Source organism: Phalaenopsis equestris, unplaced genomic scaffold, assembly GCF_001263595.1.
Source record: "Phalaenopsis equestris unplaced genomic scaffold, ASM126359v1 Scaffold000002, whole genome shotgun sequence".
Taxonomy (NCBI): domain Eukaryota; kingdom Viridiplantae; phylum Streptophyta; class Magnoliopsida; order Asparagales; family Orchidaceae; genus Phalaenopsis; species Phalaenopsis equestris.
Window position 1 is genome coordinate 49,685,432 of NW_018164444.1, and position 20,516 is coordinate 49,705,947.

General features: G+C 35.2%; 2 protein-coding genes across 3 annotated transcripts in view; both read left to right on the forward strand.

Annotated features, from left to right (window-relative positions):
- LOC110017987 (protein KTI12 homolog) overlaps window positions 1-19,522 on the forward strand; it is a 39,526-nt gene extending 20,004 nt beyond the window's left edge. The window contains exons 4-9 of the mRNA XM_020715189.1: window positions 1,472-1,557; window positions 7,578-7,663; window positions 8,859-8,974; window positions 18,745-18,795; window positions 18,884-18,964; window positions 19,220-19,522. Coding sequence (XP_020570848.1) covers window positions 1,472-1,557; window positions 7,578-7,663; window positions 8,859-8,974; window positions 18,745-18,795; window positions 18,884-18,964; window positions 19,220-19,387 — 588 coding nt within the window. The 3' untranslated portion in view covers window positions 19,388-19,522. The remainder of the gene's footprint in view (window positions 1-1,471; window positions 1,558-7,577; window positions 7,664-8,858; window positions 8,975-18,744; window positions 18,796-18,883; window positions 18,965-19,219) is intronic.
- A 778-nt stretch (window positions 19,523-20,300) lies between these two features.
- The window catches only part of LOC110039504 (protein TIC 40, chloroplastic-like), a 2,037-nt gene continuing 1,821 nt past the window's right edge, over window positions 20,301-20,516 (forward strand). For both annotated transcript variants that reach the window (XM_020744592.1, XM_020744593.1), the window contains exon 1: window positions 20,301-20,465. In XM_020744592.1, the coding sequence (XP_020600251.1) occupies window positions 20,345-20,465 (121 nt within the window). In that variant the 5' untranslated portion in view covers window positions 20,301-20,344. The remainder of the gene's footprint in view (window positions 20,466-20,516) is intronic.

Genomic DNA, 20,516 nt, shown 5'->3' on the forward strand with positions numbered 1-20,516 from the left:
CTGTAAGCAATTTGTTTCTGAGATCTTTCCATTGGTGGTTTATGTTGATGATATTATTAGAAAACGATATGCAGGGAATCTTATAATTGAAATCATTTCCTCATAATCATTTTAACACTAAAGATCTGAGTTCTTTGAAGTACGTGTTGGTGATTGAGATATCAAGGAGCAAAAGGGTATCTTGCCTTCTCCACGGAGTAGGTTTTGGATTTGTTAGCGAATTTGAGAAATTATTGGTCAAACTATGCTGTACTTCGGTTCTTCCTAATCATCAACTTACCAAAGATGGAGACCCTTTTTTAATGATGAATGGTATGGGAAGCTAGTGTGAAAATTAAACTACCTCGCAGGGACTTGCTCTGACATTGTTATTCAGTTAGCACTTATAAGTCATTTCATCTTTTCCGTCACAATCTATCATTGGTCAACTTTGTAATAGATACTGTGCTACCTCAATGGAGCTCCAGTACAAGATATTTTATATCAAAATCATGACCATAAAAATATTAAATGTTTCTCTGATGCAGATTAGTCAAGTTCCAAGATTAGTCAAAGATCTAATAGGGGATATTGTGGTTTTGATGATAGCAATTTGGTCTCATGGAAGAGTAAGAAACACAATGTATTGTCGTGATCCAATGTATCCAGTGTAGAACTTGAGTATTGGGCAATGACACAAACTTCCAGTAAATTGATGCGAGTCTCCCATATCTTGACTAAAGTGAGTTTTAAGATGACATTTTCAACAAAGTTGTATGAAAATCAAGCTACAATTCATATTGCTTCAATTCTTGTTTTCCATGAACAAATTAAGTTCATTAGGATAGATTGTCATTTTGTTCGTGAAAAGATTCAACATAACTTGATTTCTATAGCTCATGTAAAGACTGTGGAACAACTAGGGGACATCTTTCCGAAGTACCTTAATGGAGCTAGGATCACCTATATTTGTAACAAGCCGAGCATGTTAAATATTTATGCTCTAGCTTGAGGGGCAGTGTTTTTGGAAAGTACTAAATCTAATGTTTGTATATTAGGAAGCTTGAATATAGGAAATCTATTAAATATATTTTTTATATTAGGTAAACTAATTAGAGGAGATTTAATTATAGGTTCTTTCTTACATTAGAGATATTTCTAATCCATCGAAATTGGAGTGTATATAAATATGTAACTTATGTTTTCAATTGAGGATAATAAGAAATAGTTGTTTTCCTTCACGGTATAAAAGGGCTGGAACTGAATGAAATCATATGAAATAGAAGAAAGCAAATCTGTTGTCTTTCATTCGAATGTGGACCGTTACGGTCGTGGAGTATGGAAAGCCTCAAAATTATTTCTTTTCTTCATTTTTTTTTTCATTTTCCAAGGCGTACAAATTAATGCACACATTACTTTATTAATATGTACTAGTGCAGTTAGATTACAAATTGACTAAATTTTGTGGCATTTTCCGCATTCACTCTTTCAGCTTTATTGTGATACTGGAGAGAACTACTGCAGGGAGTGGAACAATAAGCGTGGGGAAAATGAGGAAGCTTCATATGATATTAAGATGTGAGTATTTGATATAATTTTAAGGTTCCTGAAGCTCTTTGTATCAATTTTTCTGTGTTGCAAAAATCTTGGTAGTTTTCGCTAAGTTTATTGTTTTTGAAAAGGTTAAAATTTTTTTATCATATATCACATTGGTTCATTTAGATCTCGTATTCTTTGTTAGGTCGAAAACTCACTTTATGAAACATGTTGATCAAGAGTTTTCTTGACAAGTCCATTTATCTTATTGTGTCTGGGTTTGTGCTTAGTAACTAACATTATTATGTGACCATGTAGGACTTACAGAGAGCAAACCCTTTTCTAATTGATAGGGATCACTGCAGGAATTAAGCATATTTGCGTAGGACATATCAGATGTAAATCAGACGCAAATCCGTCGATATTTAAGGGTTATTATCGAATTTGCATCTGATTTACTTTTGATTTTTTCCGACGTTAATTTGGGGATCGGTAATGTTATTTCCGTTTAATTTACGTTGATGTAAATAACTTACATCGGTTTTTGTATCGTCATTGCGTCGAATTTATTTATATGAAACGTGTGCCGAAATTTGCGCATGAAAATATCAGACGATGAATATTAGCGTCAGATTACCGTCTAATTTATGTTGGAAAATATCATAGAACGACGAAATCTAATTGTGGATGTAACATCAGATTTTACGTCCGAAAACTAACGTAAATTCGATGCAAACTTGTAATACACAAAAAATAATTTAGAATACCATTTACATTTTCATAACCGCACAAAAACACACTTTATATTACATACCACATTAAACATATCCATATCACAGATTAAATATCTAAATATTGTCATTAATAGAAGAAAAATACTATTACAATTGGTCTCAAATAAGAATAGTAAAGTTAATTCAGAAAATTTCACAACAAATGTTCAACATAACGCTTACAAATAAAATAAAACATAAAAAAAAAACTACTTATCATCTCCATCCTGCTCCTGCACGGATGTCATCAATTGCTTGCCTCTGCTATTTGCTAAGGTATATGTCATGCGCGCTATAGAATCGTCGACCTATGTTGGCCTTCTAGCATCTGCTCGTCCAACTGACGGATCTCTTCGCTCATTGCAGCTACCTGCCTGGCAAGAGCCTCCTGGTTTGGTTGTGAGGAGCCTGGGCAATTAATAACAGGATCACGAGAGAGCTCAGCCTTGAAGGTTATGCCCTTTGTTCCATGGTCATAAACCCTCCCCATCTTCCTTCTTGTCGTATGGGCCCAAAGATTGTACTCGAGTGCGCAGTGGTAGACTGACTACCATTGCTGCTGGCGGAAGTCTAGGCCTGAGAGGCCAACCGCCTCTCCCGGAGCTACTCGAACCTTCCTGCATAATGAAAATCAGCCTTTAATTGACACCTTCAATAGTTAGAGTCAAAATAAACTTTTAATTTAAGGCTTTTAACTTACAATAGCCCGCTGATAATGTTTTGAAACTCATTGCGCAGTCCTCGAATGTTGATGAGTTCGGACATGCAGCTCCGCAATGGAGGTAGCACGACTTAACTCCTTTGTATGTGTAACGTACAAAAATGGTTATTGCTAAAGAATTTGATCATCCAAAAATTTAATCAATGTTCAAATAACTAAAAAACTCTTAACCAGCCAGGCCCAAGCTCCGAGCAACTGACCTCAGAGCCCCTCACCAATCTTGGATGGCTGCTTGCCCCTCTAGTGGGCTGTCTCGAACATGTCGACAAGGCGATGCCTGCCCCGAATCTTGAAGATTCGACAGATTTGCTGGTGGTGCTCTGGGAGCAAGGTGAAAGACCTCTGCAACTTAAGAAAAAATCGATGTGCTAGTGTAAAAAAAAATAAATCAAATTTACAAATCTGATTCAAATTACATGATCGTACCTTAAGCATCCTGAAACATAAGTCCTGAGTGGCTGCATGTATCTTCTTCTATGATAGATAGGGTTCATCGTACATGCTCCTGATAATCTTTGTGATACAAAGTGACGAAAAACTTGTGGGGAATGAATCTTTTTTAGAAACAAATTAGTTACAAAAAATATAATACAAAGTTTAAAATAACTTACGAGTTCCCCTCTAGTAGTAAATGTACCCTTAGCTTGGGGTGGGGTGGGGTGGGGGTGCAAGGGTCAATATACCAGGTTCAAGAGGTGTACCAGCAGCAGATGGGGGATTAGGTCCGGAAGGAGCAAGCATCAGAGAAGATGAGGCAACTTTGGGTGTTGGAGTAGATGTCACTGGAGGGGCGGCAGCGGGTGCGGGAGGAGGTGCCACAGGAGGTATAACAACAGTCAGTGTGGGAAGAGGTGCCACAGAAGGTGTAGCAGCAGCAGGTGCGAGGGAAGGTGCCAGAGAAGGTGTAGTAATAGTGGAAGCAGCGACAGCCGACAGGAGTAGAACTCTTCCTGCTGCGGTAGGTGCTCTCAGCGGTCCCTAAAACATGGGGTCTATGAGGTGGTTGACCACCTGTACCACTTGTTTCCATTTGCAAGCAAAGGAATGACATAAAAAAGATTAGTACTAGCGAAAAAAATAATCATAAATAGAAAGAAACGATGCAGTAAATATAAGACACAAGTAGCAATTGTCTAAAAACAAGAAAAGCATGAGTAAAAGCTATGCCTAATAACAACAAAAATAAAAGAGCAAAAGTAGCAGTACTAACAACTAATTTAAAGTTTGCGTAGCCGTCGAAGATAAATCTACAATATCCTCTTCACTCTCTTCATCATCCTCATCCAAATCATGAGCAACATCTTCAAAAATCCTTCTGGTATCCTCTAGCGCAAACATTTCAGCATTTGTGTCAGAAAGTCTAACATACTTTCCTTTTGGTGAATTGGTTCTATAGAACTATGCAATTCAACAGTCTTCTTTGGTTTATTTTCATAACTATAGCCCAATCAACCTTATCCCTTACTTAATCTACTAGGGTATTCAATGCAGTAAATCTGTGTAGCTTAGCGTGTTTGAACAAAAATGATCAAATTTTGCATATCGTCTGTTAAATTTGACCTCAATGATATCATATGATGTGAGTGTTCAGATTCCTTGATTCGAAACAAGGTTGAACCTCTGACAGCTGAACAAGTACACCATGTAACCGACATTGCCTGGATATTGCAATTGAATGACTTAGTCAAGTACGCCGTAATAGAAAATCTCGCCATCTGTGTGTGTGTTTCCTTTGACAGCGACACCATAGTTATATATCTTCTTCTCTTTACACCAAAAACTCGTATGAAATGTATAACCGTTTACATCAAGTATCTGCCATGTAGTTACAGTACTTTATGACCTATAAACAAGATCTAATAATTTCTGATCCGTGATTCCGTTGGCTGTATTGTGAATCTATAACAAATAGAGAGGTACCATTAGTGTAACTTTAAGTGCGACGATCATATTACGCACATGTGATTAGAAGTGTTCATTATATGTACGCATAATTTGATCCATATTGGAAATTCTGCTTCGACCTTTCTACTTATCACCGACTCATCTTCCATATCCAAGCCGTCGATAAATAATCTGCTCGCAATATTGTTAATTCTATTTTTGAGTTACTCAATATATAATTACTAACATTCTCAATAAGAAATGACAGTATGTATTAACTTTAGAGATTGTGAATTTTACTACATAAATGACTGAACTTTGTCACAGTTCACTAGGATGTACATTGCTACTGCCCGAATCTCTTTATCTCTTAATTATTGTGTCATGCCTCCCTGATAGCTCACATTATATTTAATATACGAATAATTCTGGGCGTGAAGACATGTCTCATACAATATGGAATCTTTGATAGCATTGCTCAAAATAATATGAGCAGAGAGTTACGTTTCCTACAACATATATGTTTTGCGGATCGATCACCTCAGGATGTGCTTTTTCTTAATAGTTTATTTTATTTTATTTAAAACCTGCAACACATAAGTTTTACTTTGAGCATGGTTGGTGGTCGTTTAGTGTGAAATACGTTTAGTGTGAAATAAAATGCTACTTGTAATGTATGCATCAGGAAGACATCTCTTGAAGGGATACATCCATCTGTACTGCACTGGATCCTCAGTGTAGCCTTCTAACATAGATGTATAGACATATGCTCCATAGAGTCGAAGAAACCAAGAGGAAATATCCGCTCAAGCTTCACATCGAAGAAAATGACCACAAACACCTCTTTTAAGTAGCTTGCTTTATCTGGTGAAGTCGACACTACTTGGTCAACCATATATAAGACACTTCTTTGATGTGGTTTATTTTGTAAATAATAGACCAGATGCATTCCTCCATTTCAATCAACCAATGTAAATTCTACTAATAACATTCCCATCTATATCACCATCAATGTGAACAGGACCAGATGCATTCCTCCAATTCAACCAACCAACTTGAATTCTATTAATAGCATCCCCATCAGTATCACCATCACTTTGAACAATAAACTAGATTGATGCATGCATTCCTCCCCTTCAACCAACTCTAATTCTACTAACAACAATATCCTTATATCATCATCAATTTTTACATACATACCACTGAACTTTTATGTATATACGTATCTAACACCAAAATTTCAATTATTACAAACATACTACATCACCAATATCACTCAATTCTTATGTATGTACACACCTATGACCTAAACTTTAATTTTTACATACATACCACATTACCTGTGCATTTAATTAATACATATCACTCAATTATTATGTATGTACAAACCTAACATCTAAACTTCAATATTTACATGCATACCACAAAACTCTTATGTATATACATACCTAACACCAAAATTTTAATTTATAAATACATACCACATTACCTATTCATTTAAATAATACATATTACTCACTTCTTCTGTATTTACTAACCGAACACCTAAACTTCAATATGTACATGCATTCCACTGAATTCTTATGTGTATACACATCTAAAACCAAAACTTCCATTTATACATACATATCACATTACCTATGCATTTTATTCATAAATATCACTCAATTCTTATGTATATACAAACCTGACACCTGAACTTTAATATTTACATGCATACCACAAATAAATGAAAATAGTGGCACAAATAGACTGACATTCATCAATGCTTTCTGATTAGAGGGATTTTGGTCGTCTCTACGAGCTTGAAGCGCCGGACGTTGTCACCTTTGTGGCTAGCTCTAATGGCGATTGTTTCGCGAAACTTCGTTCAAGAAGGAGACGGTTTTCAACAAAATTGAAAAGGAGAAGGGAAGTTGAGAGGGAAAGGGGAGAGAGGAAGCTTGGGAGGATTTTGGGCAGAAGAGGAGAAGAGACGCGCGCGGGATGTGGGAGATGAGAAATGAAATTTAGGCGCATGGGTTGAGTTTATTAGGTCATTTGCGCCCAATTTCCGTCTAATTTGCGTCGAAAATAGTTTGACGCTGATTAGTAAAAGATTTGCATCGATTTTTTGGACGTTAATTCGACGCAAAATCCGTCGCAACGCCAAAACAGTTTTTGCCTCTTTTAGCATAATTTATCCATCGATTTTTTGGACGCATAGTGGGAGCAAAATCCGATGCAAATATTAAAATTTATTATTTGACGCTTAACAGTTGCAAATCAGACGCTAATTTTTTGCGTTGGAAAAAGCCTACGCAAATATTAAATGCTAATATGAGCTTCTCCTATAGTGGATGAAGATGGGGTGTGGAACCTAAGCTAGTAACGGGGGTTGCTTTGTGAGCTTGGGTTTGTGGATCAACAAATACTTTTCCTATTGATCGAGATAGAGATGGTGGAATAGAGTTCATACTCCTGGGTGGGGTTTGTTTAGTCTGTAGTTTCAAACAAAAAGTCTCCCAAATAATTGCCTTTTGTTACATGATCTAAGTTGATATAGTCAATATTAGCAGAGTCAATTTATTTTATACGTCGAGAAATTTGTACGATATGGGTTTTATTGTCCAATTGTTTACTAAAGTTAAGTTAGAAGGTTATCTTGGTCTTTCTTGGAATAACTGAGAGAACACACCTTGCAGATTTGATGATCTTGTGAGGAGATTTGAGAGGCCTGATCGGCGGAATCGCTGGGATTGCCCCCTTTTTGAATTGTTTCCCTCTCTAGGTAATACATACTTAACTTGAAAGTCCTTCTATATTTGCTCACGCCATATACTTGTTATTTCTTTTTAGCATTCAGCCGTTTATGTGATAAAAAATGATTGATCTCTTATGGAACTCATGAAACTTAAGCTTGTGCATTTTTCTTCTTGGGTAAAACAGGACTTATCAATGTCTTATATATGTTGAGTCTTCTTTAACATTTTCCCTGTAAAATTTTGCAGTTTTTGTTCTTAATATTGTTTTTTGGCTGTTAGTGCGAGTATATTGTTGCTGCTGTAACTTAAGTATTTTATTGAGCTTTATTCTTAAATGAAGCTTTCTATGGACCCGTAATTTGATTAGTAGCTGTATCTATATGGTGCTCCTTAGTATTTTTTTATGTGGATTTTGGAAGAGTTCATCTAAGGCTAAACAAAGAAAGGCCGACCCCTATTACTGTCTGTTTTATAAATTTCTAAATTTCTAACAAAGTGGTTGGCAATGAATGACGGGTTTGATTTAAATGCATTCTTTTGCACATATTTTTACTTCTCTTCTAACAATCACAAACTTCTACTCATTTATGAGCTGTTTGGTCTGCTTAGAAGTTAATGTAGTATAAAATGAATTCAGTATATAGGTAATGTACTGTATTTGGATTACTTTTGAAGTGTTTGGTTCAATGTAAAATAAACACAACATCTTACATTTTGTTGTTTGGTTTGAAGAATACTGAGTTCAATGTAAAATATGAGCATTAGCGGTGGCGGTGACGGCAGCGACTATTAGTTGCAGGTGGCGGCGACGTGCAGTTGCCTGTGGCAAGAGGTCGATGACACTTTACATGGAGCCTTGTGTTTGGAATTCGCCCAAATTCATCGAATTCTAAATACACAGAAATGAACCAATGAGTAAATTCCAAATGCACTGTTATTTTACACTGCATTTGAAATTCTATCTATCAAATGCCTGAATTCTCAAGACTCCTGCAAAAAGAATACAATACAACTCTTTTGCAGCCAATCAAGAGCCCCTTAGTTGTTTCTTTTTTTTTTCTGAAGCTCAATGTTGAGGTTGCCACATACATTTAAGCCCCTGGAGATACTATTTATCGTTAACTCTGATCAAGTTCTGTCTAAATGCTTCACCGACCCTTGCAGGATTCTTTTCTCCATCTAGTTTCCTAAATAAGTTCTGTTTTCTTGACTGTTTTGCAGATGGAGTTGAGCAATCATCTCCAGTTATTTCAGATGCAGTTTCTTATCTGACTAGAATGGTGGATTCAAAAACAAGAGATATTAGAGTTCTTCAGCCTACTATTGCTACACAGAATGTAAGTATTATTAGTGAATTTGTGAGAAACATTTTCAAAACTTATTTAGAGAAACTCATCAATTTCCAATTGAAATGTTATACAATGCATGCTAACTATTTATGAATGCACATGTACATGAATCCCATTGATGGGATTAATATTGTGACTACTCTTCAACAAGTCTAGCCAACCTGAAGATCAAGCAACCTCATTTCCCAAATTTAAATTATTCAAGCTCAATTTTTGTGGTGCTTGCCAAATTTTACCCATCTCTTTTGAATGTGCAGCTTGTTGTCTATAACAACATCCCTAGTGTCTTGCCGACTTATAATGATATCGTTTTATATGCTATGAATATTTAATCATTTTTATATATAGAAGTAATCAAGTACATTATATAACGTTATGATCAAGTTTAAACCTCGATAATCATGATGATCATCAGGTTTATCCAAATCAGTGATAGACTTTATAAATTCCTTTTCTCTTATCCTTTTTGAGTGCTACATTAGGAGTTAAATGAATTTTGTATAACATCCATCCATGATACTTTGGATCTACACTTTTTTTTCTCTTAATTCTTTTTTTTTTCTTAATTCCAATAAGAACATGACTTGGGTTCTCTATTAGCATGATTTAGTCAATCGGCTTCATATATAGCAGTTTCAACTAGAGCCCTTGAACCAAGTGGTTTGATCAGATAAGTTTTCTTATATTACGGTCACTGTTATAGCTCATATGTTTTTCACTAACTTCCTCTCCTTCAAAATATAAATCATAAGATATATTTAATATAATACAAAACTCTCTCTTAATTGAGGTTGACTGAAGCAACTCATATTGGGTCAACTATCTTCTCTGATCAAATAGACCAAAGTCCGCGATACACAAGAATGAAAATACCATGGAATCTCAATCAAATTCGTTATCATCGCCCCACCTTTCGCTCTTAGGCTCAAAGTGATAAATTTCATAATATAAAAATCCTAAGTTTTGCTACTATATGTTGAGCGATCAATGCTCTAACGACTAACCTTAATTTAAAGTGTTTTCCCATTATTGAGAAGAATGATTAACTATAGGGGTTTGCCTCTATGGATTACTTCAAATCCTAGATCTTAAAATCCTCTTAAAATGAGAACGAAATCTCTTGGTGAGGTCTTATTTACAATCTTAATATTTCCTTAAAAAATTTGACACAAAATGTCAACAAATGCTCTCTCATTCATTTAGAGAGAGGTCCATGAACAAATTTGTGGAGTCCACGAGATATTATTAATTATCAACTAATATTAATAGAAAATAAAGTGATAACATTATGTCATATGTTTCTACATTAAGGATCTATTATTAAAAAAATTGATGAATATCAAAGACAGATAATTTTTTTTATAACTATAGCCAGGCATTCTATATTGAGATCTAAGTTTTGGACGATGAGGTTATTGATATACATGCTAATTGTGGTGAAAATTAGATTAACTAAATTGAGAGATGATTATATTCGAGAGACATTAGAGCAGCTTTGTTAAATAATGACAACTGAAAATAAGCTTGGATTGTTTGTGCTTAAGAAAAAAAGTGTACCTTTGGTCATCTTCCATGAATCGCTTTTGAAAGTAATCACATACTCTGACTATGCGAGTTACTCACATTAAGTAAATTTCATTTCAAACAAGGAACATGTCTAATTTCATTGAGCTTCCAGACTGATCCATTTGATAACTTGATATCAACATAACACTTTGCTACAATACTGCAGACTTTATTCTCTCTCAAATGTACCTTTCATAAATTAAATTGAGTATAGTTTTTTAACGTCTATCTATCTATGAATAAAATAAGGGACACATTGGAGTTCATTTGTGAAGACATTATATATAGTTTTTCTATCTTGACCTCCAAATTAGGCTTCTTCGGAGCTTTACAGTCTTTCTTAAAGTGACACGTGTTCACGTAAGTTTAACATTCATCTTTGTTTTTTTTCCTCACTGACCTGGACTTTCCTAGACTTGAATCATCCTTTGCCTGTGTTTTTGTCCAGGTTCCTTTTTTTAGTATCAACATTCAGAGCAAAATTTTAAGTTTCACTGCTCGCATTCTTGTGAACTTCTTCATTCGACACTAAATCTACAATATCTTCAAAGTTCAACTCCATGTTTTTTGAAGTTACTCACCACAATAACTAGTCCTCCCAACTATCAAACAATGAAGATAAGAGTAACAATGTCTTAACCGTGTCATCAAATTTTAAGCCAACAAAAGACAATTGGTTTGTCAAAGTGTTGAATTTATTTAAGTGCTCAGCTGTGAGCTACCATCTACCATCTTCATATTCAATAATATCTTCATTAGAAAAATTTTGTTTGAAGCCAAATGCTGCATAAATCCTTGTTGGTGCAGTCTTAAGATCAACAATAGTGTTCTCATTCAATATTGAAAGCAACAGGTAGATGTGTCAATTCGGGTCGGCGGGTCAGGTTGGGGTCTGACTTGAAAATGACCTGAAAATGACTCGACTAGAATCGGGTCAACTCGAACTCGACCCGAATAATAAATATGTTGAATTCTCTAATCCGAACCCGATTCGAAAAATATTCAAGTCAACAAGAACCTAGATTTTTTGAGTTAAGTTCGAGTTATATTGACGTGTTGGGTTAATTTTTGACACATAGGGATGTCAATTTGGGTCATGGGTCGGGTTGGGGTCCGACCCAAGAAGGATTTGACCCGAACATGACCTGAATAATAAACGGGTTGAATTCTCTGACTAAACGCGACTTGAAAAATATTCTGGTCAATCCGAACCCAAAATTTTCAAGTCGTGTTCGAGTTGTACTGTCTTGTCGGATCATATTTTGACATCCCTAGTAACAAAAGAGGAAAGTGAAAGTTTGATTAAAATTAGTGTTGTTCGATCAATAAATTTCCATTCTTCTGGAGTCATCAATTCTAACTTCTTGGTGATTCCATTTATTGACAAAGTATAATTACTTTTGATATAATAAATCTTCATTTTGCCCTTTCCAGAAAACAAGTTTTGTATCATTGAACTTCTCAAACTTATACCTCGTTTCATCGGCATTGCGCCCATTCGAACTAAAGATCTTTAGGAAATTCCTCTCTGATACCATTGGTTGGTAAAAACCGCGAAGAACGATTTGAGAGAATCAAAGAAAAACTTTGAACAAAAGCACACAAAACAAGAAATCACAAAAAACACAGAGTACTAAGATTTAATGTGTAAAAACTCAAGAACAGGAAAAAACACGGAGCCACACTACACAAAAAAATTCACTCTGAAAAACAAGTAGAATTGTATAAATTACGCCACATTCATGCCTCTACACACTTTAAAACTAATAAACACTCCAACTCTTCCTCACAAGAACTTCAAAGTCCAACCCTTCAACACGTGCAGGCGGTCTCAGACTTCCGCATTAAAGTCCCGAATTGCCAAAAATAGTTGCTAGCGCCGGGGCGTTACCCCCAAGTGTTCATGGTTGTAGGTGTGTTAATTTGGATCAGCGGGTCGGGTTCGGATCCGACTCAAATAATAAATAGGTCTAGAACTAAGACACAAACCCGACCGTGACCCACTAACCCAGAATTTTGTGTTTATTTGGGTCATGTTTGGGTTTCGGGTTCAACCCACATTTGACCCGAATAATAAAAAGGTAGAATTCTCTGACCTGAACTTGATTTGAAAAATATTCGATTATACTCTAACATGAGTTTTTTGAGTCGAGTTCGAGTCATATTGGCATGTCAGGTTAACTTTTGACACCCCAACATTGCTGCACCTCTCATTGGCGACGCAATTTCTTGCTCTCAGTTCCGAAAGCACGGTGTTGGAATCTTAGGCACCCCCACTGGAGTTGGGGCACCACTCCAAGCGCTGGGATGCCCCAACTTGCCATAATAAGGCTCCCACATATAACACTCCAAACATCATAATATATTTCTACAATACAATTGATAACTCTCACCCACTTTTTAATTATTTACATTTTCTTTTTGATGGTAACTCATTCTTTTTTTTTGCTTGATGACAACTCATATTTTTTTTCACTTTTTTTCTTGTTGTTAAACATGCCCAGTTCACAAATCTTTTGTCTAAAATCTGTTACTTATTATTTTCATGTTATATAACCAACTAGATGTAAATGTTAAACTAGCCCATGATTCATGGGTATACGCATCAACATGTTTACTTGGCTTATTTTAAATCTATATATTTTTTGTGAATATAACAAAGCAATGTAATCAATATGCCAATGAATAATTTAGTATGTATGCAATATATTAAATAAAAAATATAACTAATTTATCTAAGCAATCATATACATTAAGCATAAATAACTAGCTGTTCCTATTTCTATTATCAATTACAAATAGCTGGCAGTGTGTTAAAAAGAAAATCTTATAATGTAATTATTTGCTACAATAAAGAAAAAAATAAAATAAAAGACTAGATTCAAGCAACTCCTCCCTTAAAATAAATTATGCTATAAGTAAAGCAAATGAAAGCAAATGAAAGTACTAGAAATAACTAGCTAGATAAAGTGACAATTTTAAGTGAATATAATCAAAATGGGATAGTGTTAACAGGATAAAAAACACAAATATCACAACTTCAAATAAAACATAACAATACTTGCTAACCCCTTACACTTCAACCTTGCATTTTTCCAAATGAATAAAAATCAATACATAGTAGCAAATATTACACAAGTAATAGGCGATAATAGCTTCTCAGCGTGGCGATGCTACTCTTTTTCTTCTCCTAGTGTATGTGAATTTGCTTGTACTACTCTCACATACATCTTCTTTTTTCTTCCTAACACAACAAAAGCAGAATGAAACTACCAAAATAAAATGAGATAAATAATAAAATAAGTAAATGAAGAAGTTAGAAAGTTTGGCACTTTGTTTAAGATTTTTCAGTTTAACTCTGTTGGGTTGCCTCGTATCCAACGCTTGATTTAATCTTCAACTTGACACTAAAAAATAGTATATTTTAGAAGGCTTGACAATCGATGTAATTGTATTGCAAGACTTGTGGATGGAATAAGCTGAGTGTTCTCACGCTTCTTGTGCTTGAAATTTGAATGGCTTCTTGATAGCTATTAAGAAGACTTCTTTCAATCCGCTATCGCTTGATATGATCATCAGGTAATCTGCTAAAACTATCTCTGCAATGAAGCAACTGTACTTATTGCTAGCTCCCATGACTTAAGTTTCTAGCCTTTCAACCCTCAAAAGTCATCAACATTCTCCACGGGATGCTCCTTCATTCTGAATGTCTTAAGGACACTTTCTCCCTTGAGCCTTTTAGCATTTTATAGCGGAGGTGCGTATCTTTATGGATCATTTGGAAATCCTCTTGACTTAGGTTGCATCTCTTCCTCAAGCTCTTCACTAGAGAGTTTTTTTCTGGCCCATTCGTTTTTTTAGTTTTTTAATTTTTTAGGTGGTAGCGATCACATCCTCACCTGGATTGTTCTCTGTATTTCTTGGGAATACACCTGGTTGTTTGTGGGATAATTGTTGAGCAATGCTCCCTAGTTGCACTTAGCAATACCTTCTAGATAAATGGCTGCATATTGTCTGCATTTGTCTGTGCCATGAACCAGTTCATAATCTGTGTTAACCGAACTATTTTGTTTATCACAGTCGAGTCTTTAGTTTTCTACTGAGAGTTTTCAATCCGTCGATATCTTCCTAGCTTGAGATAGCTCAATGGTTGTTGAAAACCACCAGGCTGTGCTCATTCTGGGAGTTCTTTCAGGAGAAATTGGGGGGATTTCTCCATCCTAAATTGTATGTGCTGGCGTATGGACTATACTGGTGCTGATTCCTTGTAAAGTTGGTATGCTCCATTGTGCTAGAGTGTAAGGATTGTTGGCTGGGTACCCGGTGCTCATTTGCTCTCCTCCATGGACTTCATCATATGCTCTGGGAGTTTTATTATGCTTATTAGGTAATTTCTAGTCATGCAAAACTCGAGCACCCATGTCCAGGCTTGCTACTCCATTCCATACTGCCATCTGATTTCACTCTTGTTTTTTTAGTACAGTGCATCTATCATGCTGAAGACGACACAATAGATTATAAAAGAAATAATAATAATGAGCAATTATAAAAATAAAATAAAGAAGTTTTGAAATAATAATCTGCAAATCTGATTATCAATATTGCCGTGCAATACTCATCAATAACACCAAAAAATTGTTGTGAAAATTCACGCACATACGAGAGCACATGTTCACACACGTAATAAAGTGAAGAGTAAGAGTATCGTCCCGTGAGGATTAAATTCATAAGTATTGTAATTTAATTGTTGAACAATTATTTGAACAGGCGATGCAATGATCAAACCTAAATTTCGAGCGAAAAAAAAAGACTGACAACTGAAACGAGGATTTATCTGGAGTAATATTAGTGCAAGGGTGCTCTACGGGTTGGATTTCACACGTGTTCGTTAGACTAGTTGAAAATCAACATAAGGAGTGCATTCATTAAATGGTACTATGGTCCAATCAATTTGACCGCTATCTTGCTCTTGTGAACTTGGGGTTCTATTTTCTCCCGCACAATTTACCTACCCCTCAGTGGTAGATTCAATGCGAGAAAAAATTCCAATACTTTTAAGATCTTAAATAGGATTTATACTCATTATGAGTCTGCCCTCTGCATCCCGATTTCATGAATTGTGCATATTGCATTAAGCATAAAAATTAGTACAAAAAATAAAAAAAAAAGTCCTCGGATTTCTGCAAAAACGGCCTTGTCATCTTTTAGATAATGGCAAAAAACTCCGAGTACTCAAGGATCAAATCAAAAGAAAAACTAAGAGCCCGTTGGGCACAAAAATGTGCAGCTCGATTGAGCTCCCAATGAACAAAACTAAAAAGAACTTGTCTAAAAGAGATAATAAAGGCAAAAGTATGACATTGCTTTGGATGAGTCATCCAAGTCTTAGGAGCCATTGCGTCCTTCATGTAACTGATGACATTAGCATTATCACTTTCAATGATGATACCTTTGACCTCCAATATCTACGACTGAATGAGGTCCTTGATGGAAAGTATGGCTTGGAGTTATGAGCATAATTAATAGGTCATTATCTATTAGAGGAAAACACATGGTACAAAAATAGAAATATAAAACAATAAAAAATCATCATTGATAACACTAGAAAATGAAACACATGCTACATCTAAATCTCAGAAAATTATATTAGTTAATGTCTAAGAAAAAAAATAACAAACAATACATATTGCTTGATCATGTTTACAAAAGATAATATCACAAGAGATAAATAGAATAAACTCATTTAGTTGGCAGTGAAACCTCTTGGTTGATCATTCATTTCTCCCAAACTCTAATAATTATCGTCTAGTAATCACTTAATTAAAACGATTGCAATCTGCCTCGACAAGGAATTGAGTGAAATATGTTTGAAATAGTGTAAGGAGGTTGTGTGTGTCTGGGGTCAGAGCTATGCCCTATCTTCTTGACTCAATTTTGCATGTTTCAATGCCGTTTTTGGGCGCCCGATCGCTTAATTATGTTATAGCGCATAATTGGCTATTTTGGTCATTTGGGCACCAAGACTAGCTTCAGGATTGCTTAGGATCTCCCAGATGCACATTGTTTCTCAAATGAGCTCATTTTTCTTTTTCTTCTCATAAACCACATGGAATCTATTAAAAATAATATTTTCCTATATCAAAGAAATGTTTTAATTAATGTAATGAATTTCTAATAATTTAGTCAAATATCATGGAAAGTGAAAGATCCAAGGCTAGGAAAATATATAAAATTAACAATTGTCGTCTCTTTTTGTGTGAGGGAGATGGTAGCAGGTGCGTTATAGGAAGAGACAGAGCCATTGGTCTGCAGTAGAAATGGAAGGGGAGATGACCCGGTGCTTTTGCAATTTGAGGTAGCGGCTCGTAAGGGAGAGTAGGAGAAAATGAGAGAGGGAGCGACGGGCTGGCTCAAACATGCAAATGAATAGGGATAGTTGCATAAAATATGGGTGGTGGGTTGTATGAGACCAATCAAAAGAGATGGAGATTCAGAGCGGGTTGCTAAGATGAGGTTAGGTGAGACTGAAGGAGGCGGAGCAGTCAGTAGTTCAAGCGGTAAGGTGAAGAGGGGTGGAGTGGATAGGGAAGAATGTGGGAAGTTGCGTGAGTATCAAAATAGAAAAATGGGCTCAATGAGAGAGGAGTGGTTAGATATTTTGATTTGATTTTTTTGACAGTAACGTTATGGGGATGGAGATTGTGCGACAACAATAGGTATGGCTGGAATAGGTGGAATGTCAGATATTTTGTAATTTCTTTAAATGAATCACACTCGCAGACACAAACACAAATATATATCCATATTGTCGATCGTCTTAACAAATAATTATGACACACATATACATTTTGTCGATCTTGTGAGCAAATAAATATTATATTTCATATTCATGCAGGAGCCGGTGCAATATTGATGTCATTTTCATATAAATTTGATATTTGGGATGTGCTCATGCAGTCCATTTCTTGATCAAGCAACATTTGAGCAATCTTGATGGTGATCGGATTAAATCGGCCTCATTCGTGCCACATCTTGTCCATAGTTTTTCATTTCAATCATGCATGATCGAATCAGCTGCGAAGGTCTCCCTTTTAAGAAATTTCGACGCTTTGACTATATAGACATAGTCCATTTTATTATCGGGCATCGTTTGAGCGATGTCAATGGTGGTTGACACAAATCAAGCCTAATTTACGTGCATCTCATTTGTATTTCATCAATTTCATTGGGTTCTATCAGATTGATCATGAAAGGTCCTCCATTAGCAATTTAGGTGCTCCGGGTGCTTTAACACAACATGTTTTATGAACAAGCGATGTTTGGGTAATTCTTATTGTGATTTATCGAATCACAGGACATGCCAATCATTCCAAACATCCTTCTTTGATATTACAATCTTTGGGACTTATTTGCGAAGTCAAATGAACAACATTTGCGTAGTTTTGGCTACTATCAAAGCCATTCAGGTTGGATATGCTCGCTGTCATATATTTCTCCCATTATTCTTAACACATTTGCCGGTACATTTGCTCGATTTGTCTTTTTGAATATTTATGGAAGTCAACATATCTCTCCCACAATTATAATACAAAATTGTTATATTAATTCTAAACCTTTATCTTCAATGCATTTTTATTTTCGAAGCCTCACTGGCCGTTTGGAAATGTACTTCAATACTAATGTATAAAACTGGATCTTTTTTGGATTAGCCCAGACCAGTATGGTTCCTTAGAAAATTCCAGTCCTTGTCAGTAAGGCTTGGCATTCTATGATAACTGAACAGAATTCCTCATATGCCTCTATCAATCTAGTCTTGCCACACTTTGGTTAGGCTGTTCATATTCCTTGGTTCACGATTAGTCTACTGTTAAATGCTGATTCTATGATTGCTTAGATGAACCCACCATTCTTTCTTTACAGTCATGTAATTTTATCTTCAAAATATTACGGGGGACATGGAATATTTGCACAGACTAAACCAAAGGCGTATTGATTTTTTGCTTACCAGTGCAAACAAATAATATAAACCGAAAGAACTCCATGCTCTTTAGTATGCTAGCATTTATGAAGGAACATTAAAGGCGTGGTGGCACTCATGTAAACACTAAACAATAATGCAACATCTTACAGGGTACAGCTATCTATATTCATGTTTCTGATCGAAAAGAATATGTAAATGTTAAAATTTCCAGGTACGAACCACAGAGGCAAATTCACTCTACGAGTTGGACAAAGCAACACAGGTAACTCTGTAGATTTAAGTTCACAGAAGCCTGTTTATTAATTCATTAGAAATGACAGTATGATATTCTGCTTTTTGACGTTTGTCAGGAGGTTATCAATGCCATAGTAGAAACGCAGGCACTCGGAGGAAGCTTAAATAAGATTTCAATTGGTCAACACTTTCCCACTATATCCTTCTCATTTAACAGTTTGTGTATTATTCATAGTAATTCATAACATCTTACTTTCTATAGAATTGAGCTACAAGATGGGATGTTTTGATTGAAAATCAATTACATATTTTCAATACATTGCATCTTCTACGGTATATTTTAGCTTGTTTGTTGGGTTTCAGGCCGAAGGTGAGTATTTCGGAGTTTAGGAAAGTTAGAAATGTATCTTTTGCCTGTTTTTGGTTGTGTTGGCCTTGACTATGAAGCCCACATCAGTATAGAGAGAAGAGTTGGATTGCCCGAGCTAAGAAGCCTGCGGCGCACATTTATAAAGTTAACAGGGCAAGCCAGCTTGAGTGGCCCACCTCCTCCTGCAGATGCGGATAGTGCCAAGAGGATGTTTGTGGACTATTTGAACAGAGAAATTGGTGCTTCTTAGTGTTATTTTTTTTTAGAAGATTTGCATACATACCACTCAATTCTTTTGTATTTACATTTCTAGCACATAAACTTCAGTTTTTGACTATATGCCACTTTGCCAATGCATGTAAAGGTGTGTTTCACTTTTGAAAAGTTAAAATAGTGGTATTATTGATGTGATATAAATGATTCGGGTGGTATAAATGTTATAGTTTATTTAATTAATTTTTGGTATCTAATAATATATATATATATATATATATATATATGAAATACACATAGCAGGTAAGATAGACATATATAATATATATATATATATAAGCTTTGCCTATCTTTGCCTACCTTCTTATAAAACCTTATTAAAAAAATACATTTTTATAGCCAAATGTAACTCAGCTATGATCTGCCTAATCCTGTTTGGATATGAGTTGAGCAAAACATGTTCAGCTTCTATAATATTTATATTAGCCCACGATTATCTCAGTCAAGATTATTAAAAATCTATTAATTTAACATTTTAAAAATTACTCTCTAAATAAATAGCGTATAAATGTATTAATTAGGGATGCATTAGATGATAAATAGGTTGCATAGATTAGTTAACGGTAAATTAAGAGCATAATTGTTTTCATTAATAATTGAATTAGGGATAACTGATTGTTACATATTTAACCATAATTTTATAATTAGTTTAGTTTGGGTAATTAAATATACTAATGAAGTGTAATTATTTCTTCTTCTTGTTCCAAGACCCCCACACTAACAAAAAATTAGAGGAAAATAAAGCTTGAGATGCTCTTCAAAATCCGTGCAGGACCTTCACCACACGTGAAATAAAATTTTCTTACTTTAAATCCCGTTAAGCCCTTGCTGTACAAAAACCTGTATATATATATATATTTCATATAATTAACCATTAATTTACAGAAATAAGTAGTTAAGGCTTGAAATTCTCTTTAATTAATTAGAAAAACAGATGGAATCTCAAGCCCTCGCCTCAAGCATTCCTATCCTCTCCTGCTTCAGCAAATCTGCTTTACCTCATGCAAGCAGACCTCGCAGCTGTCGCTTCAATATGCTTCCTGGAGCTTCTATCGGTATCACTATATATATATTACATTATATTCCTTATATATATATATAAGTCA